General features: G+C 42.1%; 1 protein-coding gene across 1 annotated transcript in view; it reads left to right on the forward strand.

Moving 5' to 3' along the window:
- LOC145344986 (protein eva-1 homolog A-like) overlaps positions 1–27,168 on the forward strand; it is a 293,555-nt gene that overhangs the window by 181,207 nt on the left and 85,180 nt on the right. Inside the window, exon 5 of the mRNA XM_080192415.1 lies at positions 9,138–9,281. Coding sequence (XP_080048541.1) covers positions 9,138–9,281 — 144 coding nt within the window. The remainder of the gene's footprint in view (positions 1–9,137; positions 9,282–27,168) is intronic.

Raw genomic sequence — 27,168 nt, forward strand, 5'->3', positions numbered from 1 at the left:
CCTTCCAGAGTCTTAAAATCATGGTGCTTGGCCTCGGCTGCACTCATGGTGGCTCAGGCATAATGTGGATTCCTGACCGAACAAATCCCCATTTGGACTGGATTTCACATAAACTCAGATTTTGAAACCTGTGAAGATCCTCTTGTTAATCTGCTCCTAGATCTAGTCAAGGTGATCATTCACAGGTCTAGGCAGTGGGTGGTTGAGAGGACCTTCAACCCGACTCTCTGCCTCTCTTTCATGGTTATGATCACATGTGTGTCATTGGAGAGGGAGCATGCATGGTATTCACTGCAATGCTTGAGGCCTTACATTCTGCAGGGCTGGTGTGTATCATCATTCCCGGGAATATTATTTTAATTTGTTTCTTTTGTAATTGTTCTTTTGGCACAGTGTCTCTTTAAGGGATGGTTCATTCGTTAACCGGGTTAATTGTTTTAGTTTGCTAAAAAGAGTATATTCCCACACAGCAGCTGGCAAAAATGAAGATGAGTGGCGGTGGCATGGCAGTAATGTCACTGAATGAGTAATGTCTAAGGAGTCAGAGTGCACCATCAGTGCTGGGAATGTTGTTTTAATTTGATAAGTTTCCTTTGTAATTTTCGTTTTGCAGTGATCTTTCATGAGATTGTTAATTAGTTAATTTGACCATTTCTTTTCCTTTGCTCAAAAGATATAAAGAGAGGCTTGCTGCCTGTATTTTCGTAGAGCTTAATGAGTCCCTATTCCATGTTATTGCAGAACGTGTGAGAAGCATGGTCCTGATCCTTGGCAGCCCAGTGAATAGGGGAGAGTTGGGGGAGGAGAGGGGAGGGGAGGGGAAAAGATCAAAGGACCTCCTTGTTTGTCTGCACCGCACCTGTATCTGGTCTGAAAGAGGTTCCAACAGTGGGACAAGTAAGGCCCAGCTGGATTGCCTGCCTCTCTTACATGGTTATGTCTGCACTGGACGTCCCTGAGGAAGGGAGGCTGTCCAGGGTGTCCCTGTGGAGGTAGCCACTGCTACTCATGAGGCTTTGCATGACCAGTGGATTTGTGGGAGTGTATAACCTCAAATATATCCTTTAAATTTGATAAATTTTTTTTCAAGTCTTCACTTTAGTTAAACATACAAAATGCCCCTTTCAAAGCAGGTATTTACTTTTCACATGTTCCCCAAGGATTTCTCATTAGTATAAAGAGAGACTTCTGGGACATTGAGTGTTGCTTAGGGAGGAGGTAGACATTTGTACTGCTGCATTCTGTAAATAAGCACAGTGTTTAATACTGTACTTACTTACAGAATGCAGCATTACAAATGTCTGCCTCATCCCTAACCAACATTCAATGTCCCAGAAGTCTGTCTTTATACACTGAGAAACCTGTTTGTCTTTTTTAGTTTCTTGCTTCACTAACAAGCTGCTGGATGAAATACCTACTAGCTGCACACTGGTGTGGGTAATTAACTGACATATTGCTGATTTCCTTTGAGGAAACCTGAAATAATTCTTAGGAAAAAGAGTTGGGTGGTTATGACCTTGACAAGATTTGTGCCACATTCAGCTATGTACAATTCTGCTTGTAGATTGCAATGTCTGGATACTGTCTGGTGCAGTAATGGGCAATGTAGGTGAGTAAGTGGCCCAAACGAGCGACCCTCCTTCACCTCAGTGGGCCACAAGATTGAAATCGGGCATATGCACTAATCATGCACCCATGAAAAAGGTCAAATACACTTAATACACATTGAATATTTCATAAAGTATTAGAGAAAATGCTTAATCATTTATGTATTAATAGAACTGTAATGGACTTCAGCTGGGAAAAACAAAATAATTTTTTTACTCTTACCTTAGGTATATTATAACTTACTGTGCTTATCAGAGATAATGCCACCTATAATTAAAAGAAATACATAGGTATGTTTTTAGATATTTATTTTGTTTTAATTTATATTTATTTAAGTTTTATTACTACTATTGTAAAACTCTTATTATGAAGATAACCTTATTGTTGGGAACAATAGGCAGAAATGTGGGAGAATAACCTGCCCAATGTTACAGAACAGTACAGCAAAGAAGGAGGCCATTTAGTCCATTGTGCCTGTGATGGATGATGTTATATTGGTCTCAATCACAGCCTCATTAACATTAATTAAAAACACGAAGGTGCTTTCTTGACCCAATTTTGATCCAAATGTTGAAGTATAAACAATGTTGCCTTGTGTTTTTCTAAAATATATGGCCTTTTGAGGGTTGCGACTATGTTCTTGAACAGCAAAGCATTAAGGCCACAAGAAGTCATAATGCAATCAATGGGTTTTTTTAAAAATAATATCAGTTTACCTTTTAGGCTACTCCTCACCTTTCTTCTAGCCTCCTCACATCTTATACTCTAATCCATGGGATAGTTTGCGCACACAACAGTCAGAGCTCAGGAGAATGAAATAGGAAGCAAGGAATGCCCCTCTCTTCTCATTAGAATGGGTAACTTGGGTCACTGCTTCTTGCTGATGTACACCAGCATTGTCCTAATTTCATGGGTTTTCTGAGAACTCCACAACCACAATATCCATGAACATTCCCATTCTGATTTGATTTGATTTATTATTGTCACATGTATAGGTGAACAGTATAAAATATTATTTCTTGCATGTTATACAGACAAAGCATACTGTTCATAGATACGGAAAGAAGAGGAAGAAGAATGTAGTGTTACAGTCATAGCTAGGGTGTAGAGAAAGATCAACTTAATGTGAGGTAGGTCCATTCAAAAATCTGATGGCAGCAGGGAGGAAGCTGTTCTTGAGGCATTAGGTATGTGTCTTCAGACTTTTGTGTCTTTTTCCCAATGGAAAATGGAAGAAAGTATGTCTGAAGTGCGTAGATTCCTTAATTATGATGTCTGCTTTTCTGAGGCAGTGGGAAATCTAGGAATGCCCCTCTTATCTCATCAGAGCGATAGGTATCATCACAATGATAGTGAGGCCCAGCACAAGTGCAAAAGACAAAGTATTAGGAAGCCTCTTTCTCCACAAAGTGCTGAGTGAATGATCCATCTCATCCACCCCTAAGATCTCCAGCATCACATAATCTGGTTTTCAGCCAATTTCATTCACTCTGCATGATATGAAGAAATGGCTGAGAACACCAGATCCAGCAAACTTTACATGCCTCAAATGGTCAAAGGCTGGCAGGAAGGCAGTGGGGAGGTCACCCATAGAATTTTATAAGCTCCCTTACCTGCAAATCCACTGGCAGAGGACTAAAATTTTCACTGTAACTTTATTGCAAGCCTATTTGTGACACTAATAAATAAACTTAAAAGATTCCGTCCACCATGTGGAGAATAGATCCTGTCACTATGGGTGATCATTTCTGGTTCTGCCAGCAGTAGACATTATCAGAAGCGGGATGGGAAAATTTGGAAAGCGGCCAATGGCCACTCCCCAAGTTTTCCTGTCCCACCTGCGATGATGCCCACTGCTGGTGGGACTAGGTATTCCCACCATGTGCCACTATTATTTAAAGTGTAGCTATTCACACTGTACTTTGAAAGAAATGTATTATTTCTGTAACCTGAGGCCACATTCCCTAGTTCAAATACATTCTGTAATTTTGGGTATAACAATAAATAACAAAGTGTAGGGTTGAAATTTGAGCAAGCAGGTTTGGCAAAGTTATTTATGAAGATTTGTCAGTGAACAGTATGACAGTGAGATCCATTGTACTGATAAACCACTCATCAATCACTACAACTGTCCGCGGGATATAAGACATGAATTTTTCTTGCTGGATAACAAGAAAATAAGACTCTGCTTTCTGACACTTAATTTAACTCTTTAGCTCATTGAAGCACTTTTTCATAAAATGCTTGTATGCAAGTGGTCTCCGTGTCTATGTTTTCATTGAGGTGTGCCAGGATTTCCTTAACATTTCAGCTGTGCTGCTCAGAAAATCTGAAAGGTTTTCTGCCTTGTGCAATTGACCTTTTCCACTTAGAATTTACTTGAATTACTTCTTAAAATAATGCATTCTTTCATATTGCTGACAATATGAAACAAATTCACTTTTGTTCCTATTCTCCACTTGTCAAGATGACAAAGGGAGAATGTGAATGAAACACAGTGATGCTGGCTTGTTCGATATTGTAAGTTGTGCTGAGTCCAGGTACAGTTAACATTGTAGATAAATGCCATGACAGTAATTGTTGATAATATTTTACAATTATCCGTAATGTGAAAGTTTTAATATAAATTGGTTGTTTAATATGAGAAAGGGGCAGGAACAAATTACTGAGTTAGCCCAAATAGGAAGGCAGTTTAGTATGGGGACAAGTTATCAGGTTTAGGAAGTTGATGTAGGTCTTAACATTTCAGTTGTAACAGGAATTCTCAGGAGAAGAAAGAGAGATGGAAAGGTGCTATATTTGGTCTCTGCTTCCTTACATTGTTCCAGAATTTCCAGTGCTTATTCAAATACAGCAGATACATGCCAACAAGCCTAGATGGTATAGATGCTTTCTTCCTCCCTAGTGAGGATGCTAAATTAAGCTATTGTTAGGCTTAATGCCAGAACTCCCTCCGTTTGGAAGATCGTTGGGTTCAGGCAGCGAAGGCTGAGGCTTGATTTTATTTAATTTATAGCTCCTGAACAATCTTTGGGTGTGAAGGCTCTCTAGATGTTGTTTTCTCAACAGGAGCCAGAAGATCTCAAGGCCAATGGCCAGGCCTGTGAACAAGCACTGGAAATTCTGGAACAATGTAAGGAAGCAGAGACCAAATATAGCATCTTTCCATCTCCCTATCTTCCCCTGAGAAATCCTGTTACAACTGAGAGAGGTGTTAAGACCTACACCTACTTCCTAAACCTGATAACTTTACCCCCATACATTTAAACTGCCTTTCTATTGAGGCTAACTCAGTGATTTGTTCCTGCCCCTTTCTCATATTAAATAACCAGTTTATATTAAAACTTTCACATTACAGATAATTGTAAAATATGGTTTTCTGCCTGTTTCCTGGCACAGTTTCCTGTCATTGGATGAGTCTGCACTGAGGCCATACCAAGCCCATCGCAATGACCAAATTCATCAAATTTTGTACTTCTGAGGCAGAATGCGAAGGGAAAAAACTCAAGGTTTAAGCTGTACCAAAAAAGCAAAATTAGAGTCGTTTAGCATCTTATGACCAAATTACTGCTAATATAAGCTTACAGCCTTAGCTAACAGCAGTATAACATCGATACGTTTCTGAGGAGATTTGACCGAGAGCAATGATTTCAGTTTAAGTTGCTGGGACTGTCTACTAACACTTCAGATTTATTGATGCAAGAGTCAGTAGTAGAAGTTTCAGAGTTTGAGTTCCACAAATGTGATGGCATTTCGTGGCTCTTGATATCAGCGTTTATCACTTGGGTAAACACAAAACAGAAGCTGACTGAGGAATGTTACACTACCTGAGACTAGAAACTGATTTTCTGATGAGATGCAGGCAGCGAGGAACCTCACCCAATGGCCCAAAGGACAAAATATTTTAATTTTTTCTTTTTTTATCCCCTGAAAAATGCAGCAACTCATCAAGATTGCCCAGTGGCAAGTTGCAATTAGAAAATGGCCCTGCTAATTTCAGCCCTGGGAATATCTGAGCAGAGAAGTATTTTTCCAGAGAGAGAAAGGAAGATTGGGGACAGATTTACCATCTTGCCTTTCCTAAAGTTTTCACCAATAGACCACATTATAACTTTAGAAAGACACTGATGGAAGGCTTGAGGCGACTGTACTCCAATTCCTCTTGTATGTGTGATAGAAAAACATAAGACTGAGGAAGTGGCCCTTAAAAAGAGATTGTCCCTGCCAGCGAAATTAATGTGTTGAAGAAATGTCTCTGTGTAATAATAATTCTGAGGAACAGATTGATACACAGGTATCAACATAATTTATTGCAGATGAAACAATAAGCTGTTTTTATTCCAGTTTAGTTTTGCCTTATGTCTGGCAATCATCAATTTTGTATATGTTAACCTTTGAGCCAATTACAACTCTGCCATTATCAATATTAAAATTTGACAATTAATCAGATCTTATCAATGACTGATATAATATTTAGGTCTTTAATTTCCATTAAAATTCAATATCATTTTGTAGGTTGTCTCTTTAAAACCCTACAGAGCTTGATTTCGGAAGGTCTTTATGAAGTTTAAGTGTTGGAATTACCTTATTAAATGCTGGGTGTCCATCAGTCTACGTAAAAGGAAAAGCTAGGCTAATGTTTCAGAGTAGACTTCTTTTTGGTGACATTCTGACAAACAATTTGAACTTGAAACATTAACCCATCAACCTATCTTTTTGTGCTATAGTTATGAATGGACTTGCAGTTCATTTCTTTGCCTTTAGTTTTTCGTGTTTAAAGTTTGTCAGGCATCAGGCTTGACATGTATGTTGGGAATCTGAGTGAAGAAAGCCTCAATTAGAAAGCCTCTTTTGAAAGCCTACATTAGAAATAACAGGACAGAAACGGCAGGGGACTACATTTGGTATTGCCCTGTGCAGATCCTCCCTCCCCCCCATCCCACCCCTGGGATCTGGGAAGGGATATGAGTCCCTCCTGCCCTAAAGCCCAGAGGCTTACTTTTTTGGAGCAACAATGATCTTCCTCAGTCCCAGCAATGTCCATCACTCAGCCCTGGCATGCTGGGACTGATGGAGCTGCTGGCCAATTCAATTGGCAGTTCCCAAGGATGGCACTTTTGAGTGAAAGGCAGAAGTCCCAATCTCCACCAATTTAGGTTGCTCACTATATGTTATGGTTGTGGGGTGGGTTGGCACAAAGCGAGACGCCTTCCAGCCTACTTTACTACCTCCCCTGCTCTCCCCCCACCCCCCCGCCTCAGATGTAAACTGCCACTATACCCATCCCTGCAATATGCAGTTGTTAACTCTGATTTTATCTCCACAGATGCTGCTAGACTGGCTGAATATTTCCAGCATTTTCTCTTCTTAATTCCGGTTTCAGCATCCACAAAAAAGGGGTATAGTGGTTATGTTATTAGGCTCGCTATCTTGAGGCCTGAACTAATGATCTGAAGATATGAGTTCAAAACCCACCACAGCAGCTGGGGCATTTCAATTTGATTAATTAAATAAAATCTGGAATAAAAAGCTATGTCAGTAATTAACAAAATTATCAGATTGTTGTAAAACAAAACCTCAGGTTCCTGTCCTTTTGGGAAGGAAATCTGCCATCCTTGTCTGGTCTGGCTTATATCTAACTCTTGACTAGGATAATGTGGTTGACTCTTAATTGTTGTTTGAAATAGCCGAGTGAAATATACAATCTTATTAAAGAAGTCAGCTCACCATCATCTTTTCCAGAGAAATTACTGATGGACATTAAATGGTGGCCTTACTTGAGATGCCCACATTCTTGTAAATTAAGTAGAAAAGCCAGTGAAGCTCAAGGATGGGAGTGTGAATTATACTATTTAACCTTTGAGATTTATTCAAAGAAAAGGGGATCTGACCCCCTCATGCTTGCTCCATTTAGAGTCTGTGACCAGGATTTTCCAGCTGCCTACTATGTGTTTTCCTGCCAGAGAATTGATGTGAGTACCTAAATCAGATTTCTGGCTTCTGGAAAACTCTTCTTAGCTAAATTGGGGGTGGGAAGAGCCCATCAAGGGAACCATGTCCGCTGGCAACACAATGTCAGTTAGGCAGATTAACCGGCCATTTGATACCAACTATCTCAGAGCCCACTGCAATTTAGTGGAAGCACAGGGTTCTAATGGAAGTCACATTGCTCTCCCATGGCTTCCAAAGGTTGTAAAAAGTCTGACAACACCAGGTTTAAGTCCAACCTATTTATTTGATAGTAAACTCACTAGCTTTCGGGTTTGTCCCTTCGTCAGGTGAATTCGGCATATCCACATCATTCCAAAGGTTGCCCAGCAAACCCTAATGGGAGAGTACTGCATTAGGGGCTTGCTCAGATGATAAGAGCATGGTGCTAAGAATAGCATGCCTGCAGGTTTGACCCCCATCCTGGTTAAGATTTAAGCAGCCAGCACAAAAGGGAATCCCAAAGTCTTTCATAGGCACATAAATAGTAAATGGGTAGGAAAAGGAGGAATTGAGCCAATTAGGGACCAAAAACAGGATTTAAACATGGAGGCAGAGGCCAGGCTGAGGTTTTGAATAAATACTTTGTATCTGCCTTTACCAAAGAACAAAGAGAAGTTATAGTAAATTTATTTTTTAGTCACAAGTAAGGCTTACATTAACACTGCAATGAAGTTACTGTGAAACAAAGAACAAAAAGCAGCAAGCATAAGAACAGGCCCTTTGGCCTCCCAAGCCTGTGCCGATCATGATGCCTGCCTAAACTAAAACTGTATGCACTTATGGAATCCGTATCCTTCCATTCCCATTCTATTCATGTATTCATCTAGATGCCCTTAAATGCTGCTATCATACCTGCTCCCACTAGCTGTCCAGGCATTCTAGACGTTCACCACTGTCTGTGTAAAAAAAAATGCCTCATACATCTCCTCTAAATGTTTCTCCTTAAACCTATGTCCCCTAGTACTTGACTTTTCTACCCTAGGAAAGAGCATCTGACTATCTGCTCTATCCATGCTACTCATAATCTTGTAAACCTCTATCAGGTCGCTTCTCAACCTCTGTCGTTCCAGCAAGAACAAGGAGGTACATACGATCCAGGCCATGGTGACAGATTAGGTGTTGTTACCATGTCATCGTTGGTCTCCCTTTATTATTGAGGATGATCTGTTGTGCATTCTAATATGGCTGTAGATTCTGACTGCTGACCTGTGTGACTTTCCTCAGTGTGGGCAAGGATGAATTGTCTGATTTTGTTGGGACTCTTCAGTCTTTCTAGCTTGCCTTTGTCCTTAGCTGCCTGTATTCTTTTGCTGTTCAAGGAAGCAAAACTAATATTTCGAGAAACATAAACATTTTGTATCAGCTATTGATTCCTTTCTGAACATGTAAAGTGAAGTTTAAAAATTGACTCATGTTACCAATGTGTTTTGTCCAGATAGATAGAGCTACCTTTGACTAGTAGCTGCTGAATTAATTAAACATAGAGATGTGTGGAGATCTGAATCACTACTTATGCCTCATTATTATGTTTCTTCCAGACTGCCAGTCAACCTTAGCTTTACAGATTATGACTAAACGATGCCACGGGAAGAGAAGTTGCAGTGTATATGCCAGTTCCTATGAGTTTGGTGATCCCTGTTATCCAGGCATCCGCAAATTCCTCAATGTCATCTACACCTGTGGTAAGACAGTGGAATTCACTCTCAACATTGTCAACATCCAGCAACTCATTATTTAACTTGTATAAATGTAATTATAATGACAACTGTGTAATCTCCTGAACTAGCTTTGATCACCTGAGAAGAAATTTCTGGTGTATTTCTTTTCTTCAAAACCCTGAGTTTCTGCCTTTCCTTGGAGATTACATGGCTGCAGGAAGTTTGGTAGAGGGGAGGGATGCGTCAGATATCCTGGTGTGAGGCAAGCTTGATGGACCAAATGGTTGTGTTTTCAATGTTGTAACATACTAGTGTGTGGTATAGTGCTTTTTATGTTTTTGACCTCTATCTGAACTTAGCCAGGCATGTTGGCATGAAGTCAAATCCTTCTGATATTACTACCTGAAATGAGTCTGACTATACTTCAATAACTCAGCTGTAATAGTATGAATACCATCAACTCAGTCAGAAAGATTGCATTTAAGATTAGAAATAACACAATCCTACAATGGAAAGTGTTTACATTCCTGTAAGATGTCATCTGATTTGATTTATTATTGTAACATGTATACAGTGACAAATATTGTATACAGTGAAAACTATTGTTTCTTTCATGTTATTCAGACAAATCATACTGTTCGTAGAAAAGGAAAGGAGAGGGTGCAGAATGTAGTGTTACTGTCGTAGCTAGGGTGTAGAGAAAGATCAACTTAATGCGAGGTGGGTCCATTGAAAAGTCTGATGGCAGCCAGGAAGAAGTTCTTCTTGAATTGGTTGGTATGTGACCCCAGACTTTTGTATCTTTTCCTGACGGAAGAAGGTGGAAGAGAGACTATGTCTGGGGTCGTGGAATCCTTGATTATGCTGGCTGCTTTTCTAAGGAAGTGGGAAGTGTAGACAGAGTCAGTGGATGGGAGGTTTGCGTGGAAGAGGAGGTAATGTGATAAAATTAATGAAAGTGAAAACAAAATTGAAAGTAAATGTAGGCTTTTAGAATGGACAAAGGGTTATCTTAACTGATTTAATTTTCAACTTCCAATTGTCGAATTCTACCCCAAAATGTAAAATGTATATCTCTATCTGTTACACACTGGAGAAAAACAAAACCTGCTTCAGCATTTCTACCCTTAAACTAATTTGCGGTATGATTTCTCAGAACTCAGTCTGGAATGCTTCACTAACGAGTTGTGCTAAATTCAAATCAAAACACTGTAATCTCATGTTTCTTACAAAACTACCGTGCAGTTGTCTTCAATGTTAGTATTGTACACTTGATGGCCAAAATTTTACCACTCCGCCTGCCATAGGAATTGGAGCAGGTGTGGGGTGGAGCATGGGATAGTCTGTTGACCTCGGGCAGGATTTTATGGTTTTGGGATGAGTGAGGCCGTAAAACCCCACTTGGTAAGTCAGATATAATGTTGGAAGTGTAAAACTGTGATGGCAGATAAAGTGGAAATGAATTAGAAGATAACTTTCTGATATGTAATCTTGATGTTGGTGTAAAGTGGTAAATTATGCAGTTCCTCAAATATTCAGTTCAGTGTATGAGGAGAGGATGCTATTAAACTTGAGCTGTGTAATTGTGGAGTTAAATGCTGATCCGATTATGGAGTAAAGAGAAATGAGACTTGCTTCTCTCCCTCAATGAAACAACGTAAATAGATAAAAAAAAGGCTTGTGTCCTTTCTCCTATGTTTTTGTGAATCTTGAACATTGTGGGAGTAGAGTGGGGACGCCCCCATTAAAATTCTTCTCCAAAATATAAATACATCCTTGGATAACAATGCACTGATTCTAATCTAGTGGCTAAAAGGGAAATTTTCATAGAATCATTGAATCCTAATAATGCAGAAGAGACTATTCGGCCTATTACGTCCGCACTGAATCTCTGTCAGACTTTCTCTCCCAGGTCCTCTCGCCGGCCCTATCCCTGTAATCATATGCATTTACCAGGGCTCATCCACCCAACCTACACATCTTGGGACAGCAAATGGCAAGTTAGCTTGGCCAATCCACCTAACCTTTATATCTTTAGACTGTGGGAGGAAACTGGAACACCCGGAGAAAACCCAGGCATACATGGGAAGAACGTGCAAACTCCAGACAGACATTATTAAATTATTGAATGCAATTAAGACAAACTTAATTTATAATGTTTTATATTGGTTTGAGTGCAGAACATGACTGTTGGTGAATATTTTGGAATGAAGTCTCATTAATAAAACCTTTCAATATGTACTTAGAATGATTGAGCTTTTGTATAGTAACTCCTGTAATCTAGTGGATGTTCATAATGTTCTGTATTTATATTGATTTCAGAGACGCAGCACTGAAGCTGCATTGAGCGCTGTATAATAAATATACAGTAACATTGCTGATCGCTAGTACGGGTAAAGAAGCAGCCTGTATCAAATCATACCTGGTTCACAGAGCACCTTTAGTTTATCAGTCGTTGTGCCTTCGAGCATCAATCCTGCAGAAACAGCACAGAAATTGGTGACAAGGATGTCGAACGTATAAGGACGTATAAGATGATGAATGGGATGGATAGGATAGAGGTGGAGAGACTCTTCCCGCTCAAAAAAGACAGTAGGACTAGGGGGCACAGCCTCAAGATAAAGGGGAGGCGGTTTAGAACGGAGTTGAGGAGGAACTTCTTCACTCAAAGGGTGGTGAATCTCTGGAATTCTCTGCCCGTTGAAGTGGTGGAGGCTGTCTCGCTAAATATTTTTAAGAAGCGGGTTGATGGGTTCTTGATAAGAGAGGGGATTAAGGGTTATGGGGAGAGGGCGGGAAAGTGGAACTGAGCTACAACAGATCAGCCATGATCTTATTGAATGGCGGGGCAGGCTCGAAGGGCTAGATGGCCTACTCCTGCTCCTATTTCTTATGTTCTTATGTTCTTATGAACGATGCTTATGAGTCACTGGAAGGAAATAAATCACTGGAGAAAGGACTCCACGTGCTCTGGGCAGAATCAGCTCAGTGGACATGGTTAATGATTGCCCTGCAAGGTGATTAAAGAGAGAGCACAGAAACAAATATAAAGCTGGGGCTGCTTATAAAAAGGGACTGAAGCTCGGGTTGTGTCTTGTTATATAAGGGAAAAACAAGGTAACTGCTGAAAACACATTGCTCACTGTGCATGTGGAGGAACCTCCATTAGGAAGAATACGGTGAGAGTTTTTGGTACCATGGATCACTTGGACAAAACTGTGGAGTGATGGAGTCCCTATACGGCACAATTTGACTATTATATGCAAGCAAACAAAATAACAGAAGGTATTAGAGTTCCCATATTCCTGAGTTAAGGGGGGAAAAGTGATGAATCTCCTCAGAAGTTTAGTGCAGCCAGAGAAGCCAGGCTCTAAGACATAGAAATAGAAACTGGGCCCTTCAAATCTGCTCCTGCCTTCATCTTGATCTTGGCTGATCATCGAATTCAATATCCTGATTCCCCCCTTCCACTTATATCCCTTGATACTTTTAGACCAAGAGCTATACCTAATTTCTTCTTGAAATCAGACAATATTTTGGTCTCAACTATTTTATGTGGTACTGAATTCCACACATTCATCACACTCTGGGTGAAGAAGTTTATCCTCACCTCAGTTCTAAAAGGTTTGCCCCTTATCCTCAAACTATGCTAGTTTGAAACTCCTCCACTGTTGGGAACATTCTTTCTGAATCTACCCCTGTCTAACCCTGTTAGAATTTTATAAGTTTCTATGAGATTCCCCCCTCTCACTCTTCTAAACTTCAGTGAATATAACCCTAACTTGGTCTCTCCTCATATGACAGACTTGTCATCCCAGGAATCAGCCTGGTAAACCTTCGCTGTACTCCCTATATGGCAAGGACATTCTTCCTCAGATAAGGACACCAAAACTGCATGCAGTACTCCAAGTATGGCCTCACCAATGCCTTATACACCTGCAGCTAAACATCCATATCCCTATACTCAAATTCTCTTGCAACAAAGGCTAGCATACCAGTTGCCTTCTTTACTGCCTGCTGTACTTGCGCACTTTCAACGACTGATGCACGAGGATTCCATGGTCTTATTGAGTATCTACCTGTCTCAATTTACACCCGCTCAAGTAATAAATTGCCTTCCTATTATTGCTACCAAAGTAGGTAACCTCACATTTATCTACATATTGCATCTGCCACGCAGAGACCCATACACTCAGCCTGTCCAAATCATGCACACCCTCCCTCAGAACACTGTCTCTCAGAACACCCTCCCAACCAACTTTGTATCATCTGCAAATTTAGAGATAATACATTCAGTTCCCTCTTCCAAATCATGAATATATAATGTGAACAGTTGGGGTTCTAGCATAGATCCCTGCAGAACTCCACTAGTCATCGATCAGAAAAAGACCCATTTATGCTAACCCCATGCTTCCTATCTGCTAACCAGCTTTTTTATCCATATGAAGAAATCATAGAAATTCTGCATGCACAATATTCACCAGAGCCTTTAGTGATTGCAGTATGCTTCTGATTTCACGTATGTGATCAAGAAGGGGGAGAGAATCAATTGCACAATTTGTGGCCGTTTTAAAAAGACTTGCAGAGAGTACAGTGAGTTCAGTGATGTATTGGAGATACAATTTGGGACAAACTAATCTGTGGTCTGAGAACCAAGACAATACAGAAGGGGATACTAAGTGAGAGTAATCTCACTCTTAAAAAAGACTATGGAAATTGCTGTGTTAAAGGGGTGGGCTGCAAAAGAAGCTCAGAAGCTCAGTACGAGTAATGGGATACACAAAATGTTGGCTGTGCCAACACCTAAGAGCTTTGAAACTCAGACTCGTACATCTCACAGATGTGAGACAGGATATTCAGTGATGGAATGCTGGTGCAAGGATATTGTGTGCAGAAGCTGTGGTAAAAGAGGCACATAGAGTGTGCATGCTGGAAGGAAAAATAACCTACGAGCAAATGTAAGAAGAAACAAGAACAAATCAAAGCAACATATAGGTAGGCAGAATAAAAGAAAATGTGTTTATGCAAAAGGATCAAGAGAAATTAAGAGACTTGCATTTTGAAGGTGCATCATCATTGAATGTTCTAGTCATTGCTTGTGCTACCAGTAGAAACCAGATCATTGGATGGTCAGCCAGTAAAGATGGAAGTAGCCATCAGGGCAGCTGTCCTGGTGGTGCCAGAGACTGTCTAAAAAGAAAAACTTAGACACATTCCTTTCAAACCTTCAAAAATAGTGTTGAAGGCACACACTGGTGAAGTGGTTCCAATGAAGGGCCACATTGACTTGGCTATACAACTGAAAGGATAGATGGCAGATTTGCCATGACATATTTTAAAGGGTAATTATGTCGCATTGATGGGTCAAACATGGTTAGAAATGATTTGACTAAATTAGGCCAAAATCAACCTGATGACTAATGCAGAATCAGGCCTTACAAATGTTCTCAAAAAACACAACAGCATACTTTGGGTGGCACAATAGCACAGTGGTTAGCACTGCTGCTTCACAGCTCCAGGGACCTGGGTTCGATTCCCGGCTTGGGTCACTATTTGTGTGGAGTTTGCACATTCTCCTTGTGTCTGTGTGGGTTTCCTCTGGGTGCTCTGGTTTCCTCCCACTGTCCAAAGATGTGCGGGTTAGGTTGATTGGCCGTGCTAAAAATTGCCCCTTAGTCTCCTGAGATGCATAGGTTAGGGGGATTAGCGGATAAATATGAACAAAGAACAAAGAACAACCCAGCACGGGAAACAGGCCCTTTGGCCCAACGAGCCCGCGCCGCCGCTTCATCCCACACCTATTCTACCCTGCGTGTCTACGAATGGAACCCCTGACTTAGCCAGATTCAGGGGAGAATAGTGTCAATTTGGTAAACCAATCAGCCTAAGAGCACATCTTTGGGGAGTGGGAGGAAACCGGAGCGCCCGGAGGAAACCCACGCAACCACAGGGAGAATGCGCAAACTCCCACAGACACAGGCCCAAATCCATGTATCTGCACAGCTAGCAGTGCTAGTCACTGAGCTGTTGCAGCGCACGTCTACCGGTCCAGGATCAAGCACACACACCGACACGAAGTACTAGGCCACTCCCGGCACCTCCAAGAGCAGCCCACGCACGACCCACCGTGTGCATGCCCCTTGTTTGACAACAAGGTGGACCTCCACCTGCGGAATAAAAGACAAAAACGTTAACATACAAGTCTGCACTTCCGGTGTCTCCCGAGGCTCTGACCTTATTTAATACCCCCTACTATAACCCTCCATCCTCGTTTCACTCATGTGCCTGTCTAAGTGAACCTTAAACGAGTCCAACGTTCCTGCCTCCACCACCCTACTCGGTAGCGCGTTCCATACCCCCATGACCCTCTGCGTTAAGAACCTTCCTCTCACATCCAAGTTATACCTCTCCCCCCTCACCCTTAGATCATGACCTCTTGTATTTGTAACCAATCTAGGGAGCAGTCTCTCACTATTGACTCTATCTATTCCCTTCAGTATCTTATATACCTCTATCATGTCCCCCCTCAATCTCCGTCTTTCCAAGGAGAAAAGTCCCAGTTTCTCCAACCTTTCCTCGTAACCCAGTCCCTCCATGCCAGGCAACATCCTGGTAAACCTCCCCTGCACCCTCTCCAGAGTCTCCACATCCTTCCGGTAGTAAGGTGACCAGAACTGGATGCAGTACTCCAAATGCGGTCTAACCAACGTTCTGTACAACTGAAGCATTAGACGGCAGCTCTTATACTCTATCCCCCTTCCTATAAAGGCTAGCATTCCATAAGCTTTCCTCACAACCTTCTCCACTTGTGTCGCAATCTTCATAGACTTGTGAACCTGCACTCCCAGGTCCCTCTGTATCTCTATACTCCTAATCGGTCTACCTTTTATCACGTAGCTCCTCTCTGCATTATTCCTTCCAAAATGCATCACCTCGCATTTGTCAGGATTAAATTCCATCTGCCACCTATCTGCCCAATGTACCAACCTATCTATATCCTGTTGTATCACCTGACATTCCACTTCAGTATCCGCCAACCCTGCCATCTTGGTGTCATCCGCAAACTTGCTGATCACACCACTTACGCTCTCTTCCAAGTCGTTTATGTATACTACAAAGAGGAGAGGTCCCAGTACTGAGCCCTGCGGCACACCACTGGTCACTGGCCTCCAGCCCGAAAAGGTCCCCTCAACAACTACCCTCTGTCTCCTATTGCCCAGCCAGTTCTCAATCCACCTAGCTACCTGACCTCGTATCCCATGCGCCTTAACCTTTTCTACCAGCCTACCATGAGGGACTTTGTCAAACGCCTTACTGAAATCCATATAGATGACATCAACAGCTCTCCCATCGTCAACCGTTTTTGTCACCTCCTCGAAGAATTCTACCAGATTCGTAAGGCAAGACCTCCCTCTAACAAAGCCATGTTGTGTATCCCTAATCAGATCGCAACGCTCCAAATGCTCATACATCCGACCCCTAAGTATTTTTTCCATTAATTTCCCTACCACCGATGTCAAACTCACCGGTCTATAATTTCCAGGGTTATCCCTACTACATTTTTTAAACAGCGGTACCACATTTGCTACCCTCCAGTCTTCTGGGACCTCACCTGTGTCCAAAGAAGAGACAAAGATTTGCGCCAGAGGCCCAGCAATTTCATCTTTCACCTCCCTAAGCAGCCTGGGATAAATACCAACAGGCCCCGGAGCTTTATCCGTCCTTACGCTACCTAAAAGCCCTAGCACTTCATCCCTCGTAATAGATATTTCCTGCAACTGATCCACAGCTCCCTCCAAGACACCGCACGACACCGAACCCCTCTCCTTCGTGAACACCAACGCAAAGTATTCATTCAGCAGCTCCCCCATTCCTTCTGACTCAATACATAACTCCCCACTTTTCTCCCTAAGAGGACCAATTTTCCCTCTAACTACTCTCTTGCTCCTAATATAGGAATAAAATGCCTTTGGATTTTCCTTAATCCTACCAGCCAAAGCCATTTCATGCCCTCTCTTCGCCCTTCTAATCCCCCTTTTTAGCTCCCTCCTACTCTCTCTATATTCCTCCAGCGCAGTCTCTGTACCCAGTTGTTTTGACCTAACATACGCCTCCCTCTTCTACCTGACCAAGTCTTCGATACCCCTTGTAATCCACGGCTCTCTAATCCTACCTTTCCCATCCTTCCGCTTAACCGGAACATACCTCTCCTGCAACATTTTCATTTTGCTCTTAAAAGCCTCCCACTTGCCAACCGTGGACTTGCCAGCTAACAGTCCCTCCCAATCAGTGTCCTGCAGCTCCCTCCTAATCCAGCTATAGCTCGCTTTTCCCCAGTTCAGCACACTCCCGTTCGGCCGGCACTCATCCCTTTCCATTTTTATCCTAAAGTAGACGGACTTGTGGTCACTGTTAGCCGCATGATCGCCTACCTCTACCTCAACCACCTGCCCCGGCTCATTACCCAACACTAAATCCAGTATAGCCCCTTCCCTAGTCGGGCTAGTTACATACTGCTTTAGAGACCCTTCCAAAACACATTTTACAAACTCCTCTCCCTCCGTACCCCCAGCTCTAGGCCCCCTCCAATCCACTCCAGGAAGATTAAAGTCACCCACTACAACCACCCTATTCTTCCCGCACCTATCCAAAATGCCCCTGCAAATGCCTTCCTCCACTGACCTCGGGCTGTTGGGTGGCCTATAGTATACCCCTAGCATCGTAATCTCTCCCTTTTTATTCCTCAACTCCACCCACAGCAACTCAATCCCTATCTCTTCCATATTGTCCTCCCTCTGCACTACTGTGATGTTCTCCTTTACTAACAGTGCCACCCCTCCACCTCTCTTCAACCCTCCTCTGTCACATACCCAGGAACATTCAGCTGCCAGTCCTGCCCTTCTCGCAACCACGTCTCCGTTACAGCCACCACATCTAACTTCCTCACAAACATCAAGGCCCTAAGCTCATCCGTTTTTCCTGTCACACTCCTTGCATTGACACAATTCAACCCACGAGTGTCCCTCGGAACCTCCTTCTCCCTGATAATTTTCCTTTCGCCCAACTCTTTCCCAGCCACCCCCCCACCCCCCCTCCCTATTAGTTTAAACCATTCCTAAACACACCAGCTAACCTCCCCGCTAAGACACTAGTTCCCCTCCCATTCAAATTTTCCCCACCCCTCCTGTACAGTTGCCCTTCTCTCATAAATACCTCCCAGTGGTCCACAAAAGTAAAGCCCTCTACCCTACACCAATCCCTCAACCATGCATTCAGCTGCATGATCTCGTCATTCTTTGCCCTGCTGGTACTAGGCAGCAACCCAGAGAGTGCCACCCTGGAGGTCCTGCTCTTTAGTTTGGACTCCAACTCCCTAAATTGCCTACAGACCTCTACCCTACTGCTCCTTCCTATATCCCCCTCCCCTATGTGTACTATGACCTCTGCCTGGGTCCCCTCCCCTTTCAAAATTCCCTCTACCCTTTCTGTTACGTCCTTTACCCCTGCTCCAGGGAGACAGACCACCATCCTGGAGTCACGCCTCTGCCCACAGAACCTCCTATCAATGCCTTGGACCCTCCCATCCCCTACCACTATCACCTTGCCAGCCCCCTTCTGTCCCTCTAAGTCATTCTGGCCCTCCTGCCTATCATTTTGTGCCCGTCGATGAATCTTGGGGGGCCACTGGGGAGGCCGGGGGACCATGACTACTCTTCTTCTTCCTCTTTTTCCGCCTAACAGTCGTCCACCCTTCCTGCTCTTCAGCCCTTGGGACCTCTTCCTGCTCATGGTTCCTAGCCATTATCTCCTCGTTTTCCCTGACCAGAAACGCATCCTCCAGACTCCCCTCGAGTTGCCTGACCCGGGCCCTCAAGCACTGCAGTTCTAAACATTTAGCACAGATGTGGACCTTGGGGAGATGTGACGCCACCAAGAACTCCCACATGCGGCACCTAACACAGCTTATGTTCCTCCCTATAGCCCCTGCCATGTCCCAACCTCCTGTATGTGGCGAAAGGTAGAAATCTGCCACTCACCTTCTCTAATCCTGCTCTTGCCTAAGCCCAGCGAGCCAAAGTCCTTCTCACTCAGCTCCCACTCACTCCGCTGCCCGCTCTCGACGCTGCCCGCTGTATGCCGCTACCTCCTTCTTTATACCCGCCGCTCCCCCTTCCCGACAATCCCCTCGCCTAACTTCCGGTACGGAAGTAAACTACACTCTGACAAACCCCGTGAACCGGAAGTACAGCCACAAAGCGATTTTCAGGTAAATCAGGCACTCACCACAGCCACAGCCACCAGTTACACTGCTCCGGAGAACAATATGTAGGGATATGGGGATAGGACCTGGCTGGGATTGTGGTTGGTGCAAACTGGATGGGCCAAATGGCCTCTTTCTGCACAGTAGGGTTTCTGTGTTTCTATGTTAATGGAGAATGGGAAGTATGAAAGACATCACAGTTAAAATAAAGAAGGGAGCCAAGCAAAATGATTGGTACCTTATGCTATCAGGTCAGAAGTAGATGAATGGTGAAGGGGGGAATCTTGGAACGTGCCAACGTTAGTGAATAGGCTACACCAATCACCAGTAATTAAAAAGGATGGATCTGTACAGATCTGCAGAGTCTTCAAAGTCACATTAAATCCAATATTGTGTGTGGAACAATACCCTGTGCCCCATACTGATGACTTGTTTCCAAGGCAAGAGGCAGATTGATCTAAACCAGGCAAGTACAAGTGAAAGTTAATCAGAAGTCTCAAGATGATTGAGACACAGAGATATTTGTTTTGAAAATGAATATTTGGTACCACATCAGCTCTGGCATTTTTCAAAAGAGCAATGGACCAAATCCTGAATGGGTTAAACAGAGTCCAATGTTACCTGGTTAACATTTTGGCTACTGATAAAGACGAAGAAGGACACCTTCGGAATCTGGATTGTCACACTTCAAAGATTGGATGACTATGGACTGAGAGTCGGCAAGGAAAAGTATGAATTCTTCCTGTCTTCAGTCGAGTATTTGGGAAATATGATGGGCACCATGGGCCTTCATGAATCTCCCTTGGAGGTCAAGGCTATCAGAGAGCCAACCACACTTCAGAATGTTAACCAGTTGCGATCATTCCTAGGATCATTGAAGCACTACGGAAGATTAGTTCCAGATTTGGCAATTGTTTTAAAACTGTTGCATAACCTGTGCCAAAATAAGAAGTGGAAGTGGCCGCATTAGCGCAACAATGCTTTTGTGCAATGCAAGGAGGTGTTGTTCAAATCTGAAGACCTGATACATTTTGATCCAAACTTGCCTCTACAGTTAGCAAGCGGTGCATCTTGCTATGATGTTCGGATGGTGGTATCCCATATCATTGGGTGAAGAGAAATCCATTGCTTTTGCATTCAGAACATTGAGCCAAACTTAAAGTAACTATACACAAATCAAAAGAGAAGCCTTGGGAATTATCCTTGGAGTGATTAGATTCTAGCAAATCTTGTATGGAAAAAAGTTCATACAGTTGACAGAACATCTTCAATTTATAACTCTCTTTTGATCACACCCAGGAATTCTATCACTTGCAGCAAGTAGAATGCAGAAATGGGCATTGTTTTTGTTTGCACATATTTATATCATTAATTATTGATAATTAAGTGTTAATTGTAATGCAGATACTTTCTCGATTATCACTACCAAGTATCTTGTCAGCAAATAGATTGAGTGGAAGCACCTTCTATTTTGAACAGGTAGGCAGTACATCTATCATTTCAGAATAAGTAAATAAGTACAACTGGACTGATCCAATACTAACCAAAGTACTGGAAATGGTGCTAAGAAGCAAGACCTCAGAACCAAAACCTGACCTGAAACCATACTCCACCTGATGACTGGAGTTATTCATACAGTCAAGGTTCTTACTTTGGGGACTCAGAGTAATCATTCTGCCACCATTGAGAAGCTGAAGGTTGAATAAATGAGACCAGTACCTTTGGGGGTGGCACGGTGGCACAGTGGTTAACATTATTGCTCCATAGCACCAGGGACTTGGGTTCGATTCCCGACTTGAGTCACTGTCTGTGTGGAGTTTGCACATTTCTCCCCTTGTCTGTGTGGGTTTCCTCCAGGTGCTCCGATTACCTCCCACAGTCCAAAGATGTGTGGATTAGGTGGATTGGCCATGCTTAATTGCCCCTTAGTGTCAGGGGGACTAGCTAGGGTAAATGTATGGGGTTATGGGGAAAGGGCATGGTTGGGATTTTAGTCAGTGCAGACTTGATGGGTCGAATGGCTTCCTTCTGTACTGTAGGATTTTATGGATTCTGTTCTGGAATTGTGAGAATGAAAGAGATGGCAAGGAGCTATTTCTGGTGGCCTGGAGAGGATGCAGAAATAGAGGAGAAGGCATGCAAAGAAGTGAAACCTGCCACTGTCAGCACTGCACATCATAAGACCATAACAATAAGACATAGGAGCAGAATTAGGCCACTTGGCCCATCGAGTCTACTCCACCATTGAATCACGGCAGATGTTTTTCTCATCCCTATTCTCCTGCCTTTTCCTCATAACCCTCGATTCCCTTATTAATTAAGAACCTATCTGTCTTTGTCTTAAAGACACTCAATGATCTGGCCTCCACAGTCTTCTGCAACAAAGAGTTCCACAGATTCAATACTCTGTGGCTGAAGAAATTCCTCCTCATCTCTGTTTTAAAGAATTGTCCCTTTAGCCTGATGTTGTGTCCTCTGGTTCTAGTTTTCCCTACTAGTGGAAACATCCTCTCCACGGCCACGCTATCCGAACCTTACAGTATCCTGTAAGTTTTAATAAGATCCTCCCTCATCCTTCTAAACTTGAACCAGTACAGTCCCAAAGTCCTCATCCATTCATCACATGGCAAGCTCTTCATTCTAGGGATCATTCTTGTGAACCTCCTCTGGACTCTTTCCAAGGCCAGCACATCCTTCCTTAGATATGGGGCCCAAACTGCTCACAGTGCTCCAAATGGGGTCTGACCAGAGCCTTATACAATCTCAGAAGTACATCCCTGCTCTTGTATTCTAGCCCTCTTGACATGAATGCATTGAACAAAGAAAATTACAGCACTGGAACAGACCCTTTGGCCTGCCAAGCCTGCACCGACCATGCTGTCCGACTGAACTAAAACCCCCTATCCTTCCAGGAACCATATCCCTCCATCCCCATCCTATTCTTGTATTGTATTGGTACTCCATAACCGTAGATCTGCTAATGTGTTGAGGTTTCATTTTTTTATTTTGAAATCCGAAAATTGATCACTTGCATTGTGGCATGAACACTGGCAAACTGAAAATCATGCCTAACATTCACTCAATCATTCCCATTCCCAATCTATTTTAGGAGCACAATTTTGCAAAATTAATAAAGGAAGAGATTACTAGAATTATTGGGTATGTGTTCACCACACAAAGAATTTCTGACTTCTAGTGGGATTGTAAGATGATGCCATGATTTGCAGGGAACAAACACATCTTAGAAAATAGTGAATCATGCAATTAGTGTATTTCTGCCCATTACTCAAGGATGGCAAATATGCTGTCATAACTTCCAAGATGTCTTTTGAATGAACCTCACTCTTAACCGATCAGTGTTGGATTGCACATCCACCTTATTTCATAAACTTTTTGTCATGTATGAATATTGTTAGCTAAACTAAGGAAGAGATGAGATAAACATTTTCTGAAAACACCATTGAATGGTTTGCTCTATTTATTAGACAAAGGATAGAAAGGCAGTTTGTATTTGTGTGCTGTCAATCAAAGAGATTGAAAATATGTTTCAAATATCCTACTTTTGCACGTTATTGCTTCTTACTGTCTACTTTTGTGATTTTAAAACTACACACATGCGAACTTTCCATCATGTTAGAACCAGAGGTAGGATGAAGAATTATGGAAAAAGAAACGCACTCTGTCTCCCAATTTTAGGGACTGTAAACTTCAATTTATATTTAAGTACATTAATTATAATATTTCAAAATTTATGAATGACTTGATGATTCAAGTTGGGCCTCAAATTATCCACTCTCTTATCCCTTCCTGAATGGCTTTAGGAGGCATCCTCTCTTTTTCAGTCCTTCAGCCATCTTTGCTAGATAGCTTACTGGTTGTCGGTGTCAGACAATGCCGTACATTGAAGGTTTATGATTTCCTTTCTAATTTAGTTATCTTTAGTTAATAATTTGTAATTCTTCATGATCTATTATTATTCATCTAATCTGACAAGCCATATTTTTGCTTGACAATTAAATTCGTATCATTGATGAATAAGATAAATTATAACATTAAATATATTAAAAGAAAAAGGCATGAATCATACTTAAATAGCACTTCATTATGTTTCTCAGCAAAATCCCATATAAGATATATTGTATTTTGAAATGTAGCCAATGTCTGTCTGTATTACTGCAATTTGAATACTTATCTAACAGAATTCAAACTTGCAAATGTGAATTTATCAATCAGGAGCTGTTGTGTCGATGTTCTTCGGAATGCATTTGAAGCTGAAAGTGGAAACCTCACTGACGGGTCAATTGATTTTGAATGTGTGACTTGACTGTTAGCATTCAATTACCATCCACGATCCTTCTGATTTTACACAAATTGGATAGATGAGGTGAGAAATGGGAAGATATCTGCTGATCTCTAGCCACTTACTTCAGTGACCAATGGAGGTGCTTGTCCATTTTGAAGCGGTAATTATGTGGTGACATCCAGGAGAAAGCAGCCTGCTTGATTGGCAGTCCAATCAACACTCATTCCCTTCACCACCAATGCACAGTGGCAGCAGTGTGTACCATCTGCAACATGTACTGTAGCAACTTTGATAACTCAACTTCCAAACGCACACCTTCTGGCCAGATGGATGCAGTTATACCATGCCATATTCTCACTTTCTATGAATGGAACAAATTGGCTTGGAGATTGTCATTATTGTCTATTTTCAAGCAAGGTGATTGAAACAAGAGGCTGTAAGAGATTGCTAAATGTCCTCACTTTTAGCTGTGTTGCTGTTATACCAGAATGTTATGCCATTCACCAGCAGAGGGAGGTACACACAAATTTCCTGGGTAAGTTGATTTGCAAATGAAGTCAGATAGGTTTTGTCATAATTGTGTAGTAAAGGTGCTGCCTGAAACTTTTAGGAACCTTCAGTGCTAAAGTGGCACAGTCTTTACAGTGTAGATATCTTAGATAACAAAGGGATGCTATGGTCCTTCTCTCTTTAATTGAATTTTCGTGGCTACTTCTACTGAAGTGTATTATACCAGAACATTGAGCAGTTCCAGGCCAGATATGCCCACAGGATATCAAAACAGGACAGCTGGATTGTGAATTTATCACAATAAGATCTACCCTCCTGGAAAAGGTGGAAGATAGGAGAGACAGATTACTGGGTGGGGCAGACAATTAACCATTTGGGTGTATTGGATTTGCTGCCTGAAGAGGAGTGTTATTGGTAATCACTGCCAACATCCTAGAAACATTGAAACACAGACAGATTTACAGCACAGAAGAAGGCCATTCAGTCCATCAAGTCTGAGTGATCCAATATAAAGCTATCCAGTGTAATCCCACCTTCTCACTCTTGGTCTGTAGTCCTGTAGATTAAAGCAATTTAAGTGCATTTCCCATAGTTTCTCAAATGCGATGAGAGTTTCTGATTCTACAAAATTTTCAAACAGTCAGTTCTAGTCCCAATTTACTCTGAACTTCTTTTAAATCCTTATACCAATTGCTTTATTCCTGTGCCCCGGTTATTCATCTCTCTGTTTAGAGATTTTTTTTCTTGGCCTTCCTGTCTCAAGAGACAATGAGCTAATGAGTTGCTGATTGGTTTGACAGTGTCTGGCTCTCTCTTTGTGGCACCCTCTCTCATCTTGCTAGCTGCTGCATCTCTTCTCTTTGTCTCTTTTCACTCCCACCTTCGCTGCTGCCTGCCAGCGCTGGTGAAGGGTGAGCAACCTGTCGATAGTGGATCTCCCTGCACGAAAGCTGCTCTGTGCCTCAGGATAGAAATAGTCACTTGGCTTCTAAAGTCTGTTTAGAATGACTCGGACAAAAGCTTGTCCAACTGTGCTGAGCAAGGAGATTCCATGGTAGTTGTTGCAGTCATCGTGGCCATTCTTCTTATAGAGGATGATGATGTTGGCATGGCTCACGTCCCTTGGTACTGCTCCCTCATCCCAGCAGTGGCAAAGCAGTTTGTCGAGTTTTGAGAGTATAGCTGGTTTGGCACACTTGACTATTTAAAAGGTAGTGCCATCCTTTCCATGTACCTTGCTGCTGGCTAGAGCATAGAAGGCATTGCTGAGCTCTGGTTCTGTTCACTGTTTGTCTTGTTTGCCATTTTCAGCAAACTGAATTGCACTGAGGGCAACATCAGTGACAATGTTTTCCCTGAAGTACAGTTCTAGGTTGTGATGCAAATACTTGTGATTGCATAAGACGTATCTATATTGTTTTGATGATTTAAAGTGAAATTAAAGTAAAATTTACTTTCATATTTTAAGTATCATTTACTTGTTTCCTGGTTCTGATTTGTGCTAAAATAAATGTGGAATACTGTTGATAATTTCTTGATTTTTGTGTATCATTCGGTAAATTTGGTTCTTTTAGTTTGTAGTTTCCCTGTAAGGATCATAACATTATCCAATCTTTCCATTCCTCTATTCAATCTCCACTGTGCCTTTGTAATTACATCCTTCCTATAATATGGTGGTCATTATTGTATGCAGTACTCTACTTATGGCCTAACTGGTGTTTGGTACAGATCTAACATAAGCTCTAAGCACTTATATTCTGGGCAACTGCAAAGAAACAAAAGTAACCCATAGGCCTTCTTAACCACCTGCCACCTTCCAGAATCTGTAGGCATGCACCCCATTTCTTAAAATCCTGCTATTTATTATGCATTCCCGTGTCTTGTTATCTCCATATGCAGTAACTCACACTTGTCTGGAATGAATTCCATTGCCATTTTTCTGCAACTTGATTAATGATGTCTTGTTGCAGCCTACAGCATCCTTCTTCGCTATCAATCAGATGGCAAATTTTCATTTTTTCACAGGCTTGGTCACCACTTATTCTCCACTCTAATTGCTCTTGAAGAAATTAATGGCTAACTTCTTGAACTGCTGAAAGTACATTTATAGGACTATTTGGAAGGAAGGTTCAGGAATTTGGTCCAGTGACAGTGAAAGAATGGCAATAAATTTCCAAGTCAGGATGGTGCTTGATATGGAAGAGAATATGCAGTTGGTGGTGTTCCCATGCTGGTGTTGTCCTTGTAGGTGGTAGAGGTCATGGATTTGGAAGATGTTGTCAAAGGAGCATTGACAATCTTCTTAATCATGTTCCTGCATGTAAATCAAAACCATTGACATTTATGCCATGAACAGCAAAGGACTTGATGTGAAACTGTGTGGAACCATACTAGAAACAGCTTTTCCATATCTTATTCCCTTTGACTTCTCTCTTGCTCTTCCTTTTTCATTCCCATAAGGATGGCCGGGAGAGGTATGCCCATGTTAAATCTTTTCGAGCTATTCTGAGTAAATGGATGGATGGGTAGTATGGCTGAGGTGAGACTATGTAGGGTGGGGTAGGGAGTGGAGGGTGCCTCAAGTATAAGTCTCAATGAACAAAACTGTGGGAGAAATAGGTTGCCAAGCCAGAAGTCAGCAAATTCTTCAAAGCATTGAAACTTCCCACACCCACCTAAAATCAAGTGACTAAATTGCTGCACATGTTTTATATAGATCTAATTTTTCCAGTGTACAGTAGTATCATGAAAGCAGGCACTTCACAGGTAAAGCGCCATCAGGTAAGTGACACTTGTATATAGATAAAGCTTACGGGGCTTGGTCAGATGTATCATCA

The sequence above is a fragment of the Carcharhinus amblyrhynchos genome, chromosome 7, assembly GCF_965287045.1.
Source record: "Carcharhinus amblyrhynchos chromosome 7, sCarAmb.v2.hapA, whole genome shotgun sequence".
Lineage (NCBI taxonomy): Eukaryota > Metazoa > Chordata > Chondrichthyes > Carcharhiniformes > Carcharhinidae > Carcharhinus > Carcharhinus amblyrhynchos.